Source organism: Daucus carota, chromosome 4 (genome assembly GCF_001625215.2).
Source record: "Daucus carota subsp. sativus chromosome 4, DH1 v3.0, whole genome shotgun sequence".
Lineage (NCBI taxonomy): Eukaryota > Viridiplantae > Streptophyta > Magnoliopsida > Apiales > Apiaceae > Daucus > Daucus carota.
Genome location: NC_030384.2, coordinates 36,154,984 through 36,167,779, shown reverse-complemented (window position 1 = coordinate 36,167,779; position 12,796 = coordinate 36,154,984). Strand labels below are relative to the sequence as shown.

Genomic DNA, 12,796 nt, shown 5'->3' with positions numbered 1-12,796 from the left:
GACGGGTATGTTAAGTACAACCCTGAACTATTTTCCACTTATCTGTCTAATGAGTGGTTGATTGATACGGGAGCTAATGTGCACATTTGTGCTGATATTACTCTGTTTGTATCTTATCAACAGGCTCATGGGATGACAGTGACGATGGGGAATGCTAGTGCGGCTCAAGTTCGTGGAATAGGAAACGTGGACCTGAAGTTTGCTTCAGGGCGTGTTCTATCCCTTACTAGAGTGCATCATGTTCCCGAGATTCGTAGAAATATTATTAGTGGAAGTTGTTTAGTTAAAAATGGCTTTGAACTTTCTTTAAAGTGTAATAAAGTAGTTATTACTCAGACTGGTGTGTTTTTTGGCAAGGGCTACTTGTCAGACGGCTTGTTTTTAATAAATGTGGAGCCTGTTTTAGGCGGTTTTATTAATGATATTGCTTCTCCTTCTGTTAATAATATTGAATCATCCGATTTGTGGCACTCTAGGCTTGGTCATTTAAATTTTGGTGCTCTAAAGAATATGATGAACTTAGAGTTGATTCCAAAGCATGCCATTGATAAGAAAACTAAATGTCAAGTATGTGTGACAGCTAAACTAACAAGGAAACCTTTTCATAGTGTGGTTAGGGATTCTGACTTGTTAGATTTAGTGCACTCGGACATATGTGAATTTGGTGGTGTGTTGACTAAGGAACACTGTAGATATTTCATTACCTTTATAGATGATTGTAGTAGATATTGTTATGTTTATTTTCTTAAACATAAAGATGAAGCACTTGAAAAATTCATTAGATTTAAAACTGAAGTTGAAACACAAACTGGTAAAGTACTTAAACGTTTGAGATCTGATAGAGGTGGTGAATATACGGGAAACACCTTTAATGAATTTTGCAAGAGCAATGGTATAATTCATGAGGTGACTCCACCATATACACCTGAGTCTAATGGGGTGGCAGAACGAAAGAACAGAACTTTTAAAGATATGATTAACAGTATGTTGATTAATTCGGGGTTGCCCAAGTACATGTGGGGGGAGGCTCTGAATACGGCTTGCCATATTCTGAATAGAGTCCCTCTGAAACATATGGACAAGACACCTTACGAATTATGGAAAGGCAGGAAAACTAGTCTAAAGTATCTTCGTGTGTGGGGGTGCCTTGCGAAGGTACTTGTCCCTGAACACAAGAGAAAGAAACTAGGGCCGAAAACTGTTGATTGTATCTTTCTGGGCTATCTCGAAACCACTACAGCTATGAGATTTTTAGTATTAAAATCTGACATAGATGGTATAGTGGCAAACACGATAGTTGAGTTTCGTGATGCAACATTCTTTGAGGATGTCTTCCCTATGAAGACTGGTATACCTCAAAGTTCTTCTAGTGTTGATCCTACTCACACATCTAGTTCTATTCCCGATCATGTGGAAAAGATGACAAATGTGGGGGCAGATCCTACTAGTAGCTCTACTCCTAATGAAGTTGAGGAACCTAGAAGGAGCAAGCGTGCAAAGGTAGTTAAGGACTTTGGAAGTGATTTTATCACTTACAATGTCGAGGACGAACCTTTGACTTTCCGACAAGCCATGGATTCTTCGGAATCTAGGCACTGGAAAGGCGCTGTGAAGAGTGAAATTGACTCTATTGTTTCTAACGGAACATGGGAGTTGGTTGACCTCCCTCCTGGGTGTTCTACTATAGGATGTAGGTGGATCTTCAAAAGGAAGATGAAACCAGATGGCTCAATAGATAAGTATAAAGCTAGATTGGTTGCTAAAGGTTTTAGGCAAAGAGAAGGTATTGACTACTTTGATACATACTCTCCTGTTGCAAGATTGACAACGATCCGAATGCTTGTAGCATTGGCTTCCGTACATGGTCTTATCATCCATCAAATGGATGTAAAGACAGCTTTTCTTCATGGTGATCTTGAAGAAGAGATTTATATGGATCAGCCTGAGGGATTTGTTGCATCTGGCAATGAGAGCAAAGTATGTAAGTTAGTCAAATCCATCTACGGCTTGAAACAAGCACCTAGAGACTGGCACAAAAAGTTTGATGACACTGTTTTGACTTTTGATTTTATAGTTAATGATAATGACAAGTGTGTCTACTATAAGGTTAAAGGAAATGAACATATTGTGTTGTGCTTGTATGTGGATGATATACTACTGTTTGGAACCAATATTGAGATTATTAACGAGACAAAGAATTTCTTGAAAAAACACTTTGAAATGAAGGACATGGGTGAGGCGAATGTGATTCTTGGACTCAAGTTGACTCAGTCAACTGAGGGAATAACCTTGTCACAATCTCATTATATAGAGAAATCTATACTTGAGAAGTATGGTTATTCAAATTGTAGAATTGCTAGTACACCATATGATCCTAAAGTTGCTCTTATCAAGAATGCTTCAGGTGTACCTGTGTCTCAGTTAAGATATTCTCAGATTATTGGTAGTTTGCAATATCTTGCTAATGGTACTAGACCAGATATAACATATTCTGTGTCTAAGTTAGCAAGATATACAAGCTGTCCAAACAGAACTCATTGGGATGCTCTAGATAGAGTACTTAGATATCTGAAAGGCACCATATATCTTGGGTTGCACTACAGGAGATATCCGAGTGTGCTTGAGGGATATAGTGATGCAAGTTGGATAGCTAAGAAGTCTGGTTCCAATGGAGTGACTGGATATCTGTTTACCCTTGCGGGTGGAGCAGTATCCTGGAAGTCGACTAGACAGACTATAGTAACTCGGTCTACGTTTGAGGCCGAGTTGTGTGCATTGGATGCCACGGGTACGGAGGCTGAATGGTTACATGGACTCATGTCTGTGTTACCTGTAGTAAGTCGTCCGCTACCGGCAATTTCTGTTCATTGTGATAGCCGTACAACTATCGACAAGATCAGAAGTGTCAAGTATAATGCTAAAACAAAGAGACACATCCAAGTTAGACTTAAGTCTATAAGGGGTTTGGTGTCTGATCGGACTATTGCTATTGAGTTCATTGGAACTCAAGATAACATAGCTGATCCACTGACTAAAGGGCTTGAGCATGCTGTTGTCCTTAAGTCAAGGTTGGGGATGGGACTGATAACCCATCATGATTCATCTACAGCGGGAACCCAATACATCTGAGAGGAGATCCCTCAAAGTGTATTCAATGTGGTAAACAAGCTGTAAGGGTGGATCGGTAGTACCTTTAACTACAATATAGATACTTATGCATCTGAGTCTATCCCCTGCAAACCTAAAAGGTACTGACACTGCAAGTATAGCAAGAGTTTTTAGAACTCTGAATGGGGTCAAGTCATTTGACGAGATGGTTGCAGTACATCTCTGGAGATGCCCAGCTAAGCGAATGTAATTGTGAGGTCGCAATTAGAGGAAAGGGTTATTCCTTGAAACATTCGACGAACAGGATCGAGACACGACCATTAATGTCTCAAAGCCGTAGATCGGCACCATAGCCTTTGACCTGTCGTCGTCTATGGAGTGTGGTTACACCCAACGGATAGAGATTCAAGGTGAAACAATCCATCTATATCCGGTAGCCATCGAAGTAGGGGACTTAGGAGGGTTCAAACCCGGAAGGGTACCTACTCTGAAAAACAAGTCATGATGAGGACTAATATGCATATCTATATGGATTTGTGGGGGATTGTTAGAAAATGGAAAGTTTAAAGCATATTTTTTAATATGTTCTTGATGTAATTTCCGGGACATTTTCTTAGTGAAATCCATTGAGAAATAGAGTTGAATACAGTGGCTTGAAAGAGCTTGAAATGAGAATGTGATTCATTTAATCTGGACAAATGAATCTGGTCAGTATATCTGACAGATACAGATTCATTGAATCTGGACAAATGAATCTGGTCGGTATATCTGACAGATACAGATTCATTGAACCTGGACAAATGAATCTGGTCCGAATGTCTGACAGATACAGATTCATTGAACCTGGACAAATGAATCTGGTCAGAATGTCTGACAGATACAGATTCATTGAACCTGGACAGATGAATCTGGACGGTGTGTTGGTGCCTTGGCCTCACTATAAATAGTGAGCCTCGACACTTGAGTTGTAGCACGGGAAAAACACAAACACCATTCTCATTCTTCTCTCTTACACTCTCACCATCTACTCCGATATATACACATATACATACTGTTCTCGGGCGAACTGAGGTGTTGATCGCTGTTGATCGTACTCGTGTCTGTGAGCGGTTCGGTCTGTGCTGTTTTATCCTGGGAGCGATATTGCGACTACCCATCACAGCGTAGTGGGGCAATAATCACTTCAAGAACAGTCTAGTCTTCATCGAAGGGCTAGGCGACTCAGCTGTTCTGTATACTAATTCTAGCGACGGTGTAAGGTGCGCCTTTCTCTTCTTTTCTTGTAATTTATCAGTCACTGATTATTGTATATACGATCTTCGTGCATGCTATATTGTTGTGGTTTCGTTGGCCTACACTTGTTTATATAATATAACTGCTCTATACATTGTTGCTGTGATTTTCACTGTGACTCCCAACAGACCTTACATATAAATCAGGCGCAATGTAGCCACGAATCTGTCCAGCTTTATGCCCTGATGTTGTTTTGCTTAGTCCCATCATAACTCCATCAGCTACACTTCCTCCCTCTTCTTCATGGTTGACATATACCGCTGATTTTTATGACATCCTTGCAACCCTACCTCGTGCTGCATATAATTTACAACATATTTTCTTTAATTATAACTTATAGGGACATTAGGATTTAAACTTTATACATCCATACAAAAGAATATTAATTACTCCAATTTAAATTAACCTGCATAGTTAATTGTTGGCTTAATGACTTTTTAGCCCTCGAAGTATGGGTGGAAGTTCCGATGCGGTCTCGAAGTTTAAAAACGTACCTTTCGACCCTCAAAGTATCTTTGTCATACCTTTTAGCCCTTTTTAAAAATACCGGTATAAATCGGGGATAAACTTGACAATTCATATTCGGGGTAAAGTTGGGTGTACCTTTTAACCTTTAAAGTATACATCTCATTCATTTTAACCCCTAAATAATACATTAAAATACATTAGATGTTCCTTTTAACCTTTAATGTTTAATGCTCCTTTTAACCCTCACGTGTGAAATGTCAACTTTGTCCACCCCGTTATATACCGGTATACGCCATAAGGGCTAAAAGGTACGACAAAGATATTTTGAGGGTCGAGAGGTACGTTTTTAAACTTCGAGACCGCATCGGAACTTCCACCTAAACTTCAAGGGCTAAAAAGTCATTAAGCCTTGTTCAAATTTGTTACAAAATACCATGTTTTCAAGTCAAGTTGTGCACAATAAACTTTTTAATTGGCTTAAATAAAATTATGGAATTCATACATATGCTAGACAAATGAGAAAAATGCACGATCATACAAGTTTTGTACCATATTATTTATTAAAAAAATCAACTCCATGGGTTAGCCGTTGTTGATTTGTCAAATGCATCATATCCCACACTCCCAAGAATTTGATGCATAAGCTAACTAGTTTCACTTGAACAGTAACTTTATCTTTATATTTTTTGCATCCAAGTTGAAGTTACAGTTGATATGAGATGGTCTGAGAAGTTTGAGTTGGAATATCAGTGTTTTCTTAAATTGTATTCTCAAATTAACTGTATTCGTTACTACATCAACAATTTCGTCACCACATTAGCACTGCCGTCAAATTTTAGTGATTTAAATGAGTTGGCGTGAATTTCAGGTAACTACTTGATATATTTTGATGAGTTCTGTGAGCTAGCAATCTGATATAAAACCCAAATTAAAACTAAATACACTTGCATGTCTATTTCACTAAGTTCGGTACCTGAATTCATCTTTTTCATACCGCAACAATGATGCAGGTGGTTGCAAACTCCCAAGTCCCAATTCCTCAGTCCCGCACTTGATCGTTGTTGTAGTGTTCATATATATCATAATATGATTTAACTTTGGGGGAAAATTGCATGACAATCATTGATCAGTAAAAGTTTTAGTAAAAGTTTTAATCGGGAGTACAATTCGGGATTGAAATTGATATACAGTATATATACCATGGTGAAATACATATACGGTAGTCAATAGTTGTTTTTTAATTAAAAAAATCTTGAGTCCGCATGTCTACTTGATATGTTGTCCGTTTTGTATTTGATCCAACGGTATTGGATTGGGTCTTCAAAAATTCAAATAAATTTATACTTTAAAGAGCCCAACTCTAATTTTATAACATTTTTTTGAAACAATTAATTTTATAGACCTAAGTTATACGGAGACCATAATTAGTTAGAGTATTGGAGTCCTCCATCTGGTCCGTTCATATTAAACAAATCCAACGACTGTTACTATTATTTGAAAAAAGTGTATATTTTTTTGTAGCGTATATGTATACTTAAGTTTATACGTATTAAAAACTAGTAACTGTTAGTTAAGTCTCAGTGCCATTTTAGGATTACAGTTCTTCCATTGGATAGAGTGCTTCATCATGCTGATACTTAATTTGTTCCCATGTTCTTCCCCTTCTTGTTTCTTACATGGTTGTTGCTCGGTGGTTTTCTGTCGAGGTTAGGATTATACAACTGTTCTGTAGTTGGTGAATCTGCAGAATAGTTGTTCTGCAGATGGTGTTTTTCAAATCGTGGTTGTTCATGAAACTTTACATCGTGTAATATATTTTGCACATTTGCATGTACAGTTATGGTCTCCAAGATCCCAATATCCACTTCCGAATTCCTGTTCTTGGTGTTATCGAACACTAGTTCTTATAATCTTGATAACTTGTTGATTTGATTTATGTGAGAAACTGCAGGACAGTAAATGACTAGTAACTGCCTTTTAGATTAGAGCAAAAAGAGGGATTGTAATTAATATACAGTACACGACGGTTCGCAGAACAAGTATACGACTTGCAGTTTTTTTTATAAGATGTAACATGTCTCTCACATCAGTCGTTCATAGTATTAAGATTTAATGGTCTATGATCGGGTCTCCAAGGACTCTAAAATATCCAGAATCCAAGGAGCCCAAATCTATAAAATTAATGTTGATTAAAATTGTATTGTTGAGAAAATTGATCAAGTTTTGACTAAAGATTATAAGTCACTCTTCCATTATTTTAAAGAACTGAAAATCACATCTTAAAATAGATTAAAAGTTTTATCCGATGACATTTTTTTCTATTTTTTCAATTAATAAACTATTAATAAATTTCAGTCAAAATTTAGTCAATTTGATAGGCACAAAATCAAATGTGACAACTGAAATTAGACGGAAGGAGTATATTTTATTATTGCGCCAGAGGATGAATATGTATACTTGGTGAAGACACTAGGCCACTAAGTGCAATTTTCCCAACTAATATTGTCACCGGATGATTTGTGGTACCCCAGGTAACCAAACTGTTGGAGGAGATAAAAGGGCCACGTTATTATGTAGGAGTATTTTAAAGTTATGCCTTAAATGGCCCACCTAAACAAAGTGAGAAATTAATTGCTGCGGAGTATATCCAAGTCAAAATGGTGTGACTTAGGAAACCGTCCTTTTTAATACTGACCAGCAGTCATATATCTTTACGCCATTTGATATTGACAGTGAACTGTTGTATTTCCTTGGAGGATTATATAATCCATGTGTCTCAACATGTTTTTGTTGTATTTCCTTGGAAGATTATATAATCCAGGTGTGCCAACATGTTTTTATGTTATTGGTATGTATTTTGAAATTTTTATAATTACAATTTTATAATAATTTTTTTTAATTTTTTTAGTCTGAAAAAGTTTAAACATTTAGATTTTTATTAAAAAATATTATAAACTATATTTTATAAAATTTCAAAATACATACAAATAATGAACATAAACTATGTAGTTTAGAAGGATTGAATATATATAACGATTTACAGATTAAAAACCACAAAATCAATGATGGAGACTAGAGGCTACATAATCTTTTTATTTGAAACTGCCCACCATGTAAATTTTATAATATTTCAGTAATTAAATCAATTATATAGGGGTTGATATAGACTAATAATTTAAAATTGAGGTGAAATGAAGAATGGCTATTTACGACTCAATGTTTAAACAACTGAGTAAATGTTGAGGTGCCTGATTTGGTATGAGCGATCATCTACTAACCAACATTGTAATTTCTTATTTCAAATATCATATTTTACACTGCATAAAAGTCAAATATGTAATGTAAAAATTTTGATACAGTCGTGTTTCAGTATTGAATATATTTGCATGCATTGAACGGTAGGACTTTTCTATACAGAAGACGCTATAAATATAGAAAAAAGATTACGGTGTCATTAAGTGCACGTAGGTCCGGAACTACCTGTAAGCTGTTCCCAAATGTGCAGATATGGATTGACCATCTAACTACTATCTACAGCTAAGGATGTGATATTTTAGTTTGTGAAACTTGAAAGTAAGTACGTGGGTGCTCAACGCCTATATATACTCACTCGCCTATGTATTCACCGCATATAACCTACAAAAACAATAGAGTATTTACTCAAGTGCAAGCTAGCTCTGATAAAAATCTTCACGAATTCTAGCCTGTGTTATATTGTTGAGATTGTATGGCCTGTCATAAAACATCCTCTAGGTCTATTTGCAGAGATTCACCAGTTATGGTTTCTAGGTACTTGTGGGGATTCTTTAGCTATGCAGCCTTTTTTGGAACCTTCCTCCTCCTGCCCTCTCTCTGTTTCTCCGAGAAAGGTATATAGTACTCGTACTTGTTCAAAACCATGTTTTCTCATTCGGAGAGTTTATTTGGGTACACATTTTGCGTCAACGTAGTTTGTATTTACTTTTCATTGAAAATAATGTAACTAGTTCCGGAAAGAGTAGTGTGCTGCCTGCATAGAATTTGGTACAAAATCTTATAAAAATGACACAATGACCTGTATGGAACGTTTTAATTGATGCGTTTACGTGAATACAGAACTTATTGCAATCAAAGCTTAACACATGACATGTCATTTTGTACATGAAGTATTTCCTTCTTGAAATGCATTTTGTATTATTATCAATGCTAACTAAATATTATTCTTGTCAGCTCCATATTCGACGTTCACTAGAGATGCAACCGCGGCTCCCGAAGTCGAATACTACGACTACATTGTGATCGGAGGAGGCACCTCCGGCTGCGCCCTCGCCGCGACACTCTCACAAGGCTCCAAAGTATTGTTACTCGAAAGAGGAGGCTTGCCTTACGGAAACCCTACGATCACCAACATAGGCGGCTTCGCCCTAACTCTAGCAGACGTATCCCCCTCCTCCCCATCCCAGCTCTTCATCTCCACGGACGGCGTCATCAACCACCGCGCCCGTGTCCTCGGCGGCGGCTCCGCCCTAAACGCCGGCTTCTTCACCCGCGCAAGCACCCAGTTCGTGCAAACCGCAGGCTGGGACCCGAACCTCGTCGAATCATCATACGAATGGGTCGAGAAAAAAGTTGCATTCGAGCCGGAGATAAAGCAGTGGCAAACCGCTGTGAGGGACGGGTTGCTTAAGGCCGGAGTGTTGCCGGACAATGGGTTCACGTACGATCATCTGATCGGAACGAAAGTTGGGGGCTCGATATTCGATAAAAATGGGCACAGGCACACTGCGGCGGATCTGTTGGAGTACGCTGATCCGTCGAATATTCATCTGCATCTTCATGCAACCGTGCAGCGTATTCTGTTCAATCCAGGAGGTATGGTTTAATTGTTTTGTGTACGTTAATTTCGGTATCTGCGTGTTCCCAATTCTAACATTATTTTTGCGTTTTCGTAAATCAAGTATTTAACTTTGTGGCCCACGTATTTGCTCTTTGTCATTTTCAGTTGCATGCAAGTATATGTTGTCAAGTTGTCGCATTTTCCGGGTCTTTGTTTCTTAGACTCATCTAATTACTGTCATAATATCAAAATTAAAAAAAAAAAAAACTTTTTCGGAACAATTGGATAGCCCACTGGTGGCTTTATCTTATATCGTGTCGGGACATCCGGGTTCGACGGTAATGATTTGACAAATTTAGTCATCCATAAGAGGTTGGCTAAATTTATAGACAACAGGTGAGCATATAGAGGTTATGGATTGGCTAAATTTATAGACAACAGGTGAGTATATAGAGGTTATAGACAACAAAGCATATAGAGGTTATTGACAACAAGTGAGCATGGTTGGAGTTGAGTTTTTGAAGTTGTTGGCTAAATTTTTTTATTTTAAGTATGCCAACTCGACTTTTTAACCAAGGGTTTTAGATTGTTGGAGGTGCTCTAAATTGTCAAAAAAGAACCTTTTGGTGCCACATGAATATTTAATATAAAAAATTGTCAATGGACCCAGGTGATAGTGAAATTTGTTTTGGACAACCATATTAAAGCTGGATTTCATACAAAATCAAGTGAATTTATATAAAGCTTCTAACCTTTGTGTAGTTGAGATCAATATTTCATGAATTTCCCAACCGTATATCACCTACAAATCAATATATGGCGATACTAATAAATATATTGATTGGGGAAGATTGTTTGTGGGTCCAATTTTTAGAGAAAACGTGATATATCAGAAGTATAGCCACAGATTTTGTTTCTCAGTAGTGATACCAAAGAGTATGAACAGCCATTCTTGTCTATCTCTGCAGCTTTACAGGCTCAAATAAATAAAAGGGTGTCTTGTTTCTACTATTTTAATATTTATTTTCATGCCTTCTGCACAAATTAATTATTATATCACCCTCCCCATTTAATTTTTACTTTTCCATATATTTATTTAGTTATTATTTGTGATTTTTACATAATATCAAAAATCGGTATAAGTGCAGAAAAACCGAAATCTTACGGAGTTGTATTCGAGGATTCAAAAGGCGGTAATCACTGGGCATACTTAAACGAGGGTTCCAATAACGAGATTTTAGTGACCGCGGGCGCACTGGGGAGCCCACAACTTCTAATGTTAAGTGGTATTGGGCCGGCTGATCATCTCAGGGCCAATGGGATTGAAGTGATTCTGGATCAGCCCATGGTGGGCCAAGGAATGGCTGACAACCCAATGAATGCTCTTCTCATTCCCTCTACTGAGCCTCTTGAAACCTCACTCATTCAAACCGTGGGTATTACTCCTTTTGGTAGTTTTATTGAGGCAGCAAGTGGGACCATTGAGTTGAGTTGGGCCAGAAATTTGCCTCAGGAACTACTACTAAATCAGGTCCATCTTTCAATTCACCACACAAATATTACATGAAGAGAAGTGTTGAATTTTGAACTAGTAATTCCATTATTTAAAATGTGAAGTCTCGACTGATCTGAAAAAATTTAAAATCATTAGTAAGATTAGCTCGAGCACCAAACAATTTTTACAAAAATATACCTAGCATTTCTCGCTCATTTTGATTTCTGGTTCCGTCACTGTACATGTCATGGCACATGAGCCGGATAATGGACTAACAAATTTATCACCCTTGTTACAGACACAACAAGTCTATGGAGTGAGTCGAGAGCAACAGAGTGAAGAGGTGAAAGCAGCGGTTGATTCGTACTTAGCCTCAACTGTTCAAGCAGGAATCATCCTCGAGAAGGTCATGGGTCCGGCTTCTTCGGGCCATCTGGAGCTGAAAACATTAGATGCAAAAGACAATCCCGAAGTCACTTTCAACTACTTCAGTGATCCCCAAGACTTGCAGAGGTGTGTACAGGGCATGGAAAAAGTGATAGAGGTCGTAGAAACTTCAGCTGTTTCTAAGTTTCGGTACCTTACCGGAACCATACAGGTTTATCTGGACACGATCCTGGCCTTGCCACTCAACTTGAGGCCTAGACATTTATCCGCAGCTTTTTCACTGGAACAATTTTGCAAGGACACGGTTATGACAATTTGGCATTATCACGGCGGATGCCATGTTAATAAGGTTGTTGATCACAATTATAAAGTTATCGGTATCGAGTCGTTACGTGTTATCGATGGATCAACATTTTACTTTGATTCCCCCGGGACGAACCCTCAAGCTACTGTCATGATGCTTGGAAGGTATTTCTCAATTCTGGTTTCGTTACGTGTCACTTTTTCGGAAAATAAGAACTCGACTAAGATTTAGTTTCTGATTTTTGTGAAAATGCAGGTACATGGGACAGAAAATCCTCAAAGAGCGATCCACTTATGGGAAAAAATAGAAGATTATTTGTTAAACAGACGCCTATTCTCTAGAAAGAGCGTCCGCCATTTAAATAACCAAAGCCAACCGTCAATTGTACTTAAATTTTGACACGCGCCTTTTGTGGTGTATGTTCTCTCATAGATTAGCCCGATCAATATATACTTTACTTATGCTATATAGTCTTAATATAAAATTTACCTCGCCCCCCTGTTTGTAGGTTAAGTTAACGTACATTTCATTAGCATTGTTTCTTCAGGTTCTAGAATTAGTTGTATGTTTTAAGAGAAAAGAAATATTTTATTTATCAATTATTCTTTTGTGAACTTTCATTACATAGGTATAAATAATAGATCAGGTAACTTTTATATACTCAGTCCGTTTCATTTCATATGAAACATTTTCATTTTCTGGATGTTCCAAAATATAACGAATCATTTATTTAATAACATTCATTTAAAATTATTACAAACAGATATTCATATACTACATTCATTTTTACAAGTATTATCTCATTTTGCGGTCATAATTGAGATCAAATATTGATTTATTAAAAGAACTCTCTATTTCGGCCGGCTCACATATTTTGGACGGAGGAAGTGTATATTAAAGTTATATATGTAATTAGAATTCAACA

General features: G+C 37.3%; 1 protein-coding gene across 1 annotated transcript; it reads left to right on the top strand.

Moving 5' to 3' along the window:
- Window positions 1-8,498: 8,498 nt before the first annotated feature.
- LOC108216638 (protein HOTHEAD) lies at window positions 8,499-12,340 on the top strand. The gene is made up of 5 exons (XM_017389461.2): window positions 8,499-8,738; window positions 9,079-9,720; window positions 10,834-11,216; window positions 11,479-12,035; window positions 12,127-12,340. The coding sequence occupies exons 1-5, from the start codon at window positions 8,597-8,599 to the stop codon at window positions 12,176-12,178; spliced, it is 1,776 nt and encodes a 591-aa protein (XP_017244950.1). The 5' UTR covers window positions 8,499-8,596; the 3' UTR covers window positions 12,179-12,340.
- Window positions 12,341-12,796: the final 456 nt, after the last annotated feature.

Bases quoted from the DNA above. Each gene is read 5' to 3' on its own strand.
- LOC108216638 (XM_017389461.2), top strand. From the start codon at position 8,597: ATGGCCTGTCATAAAACATCCTCTAGGTCTATTTGCAGAGATTCACCA. The intron at 11,217-11,478 runs GTCCATCTTTCA...CCCTTGTTACAG, and splicing joins AGGAACTACTACTAAATCAG to ACACAACAAGTCTATGGAGT. The intron at 12,036-12,126 runs GTATTTCTCAAT...GTGAAAATGCAG, and splicing joins ACTGTCATGATGCTTGGAAG to GTACATGGGACAGAAAATCC.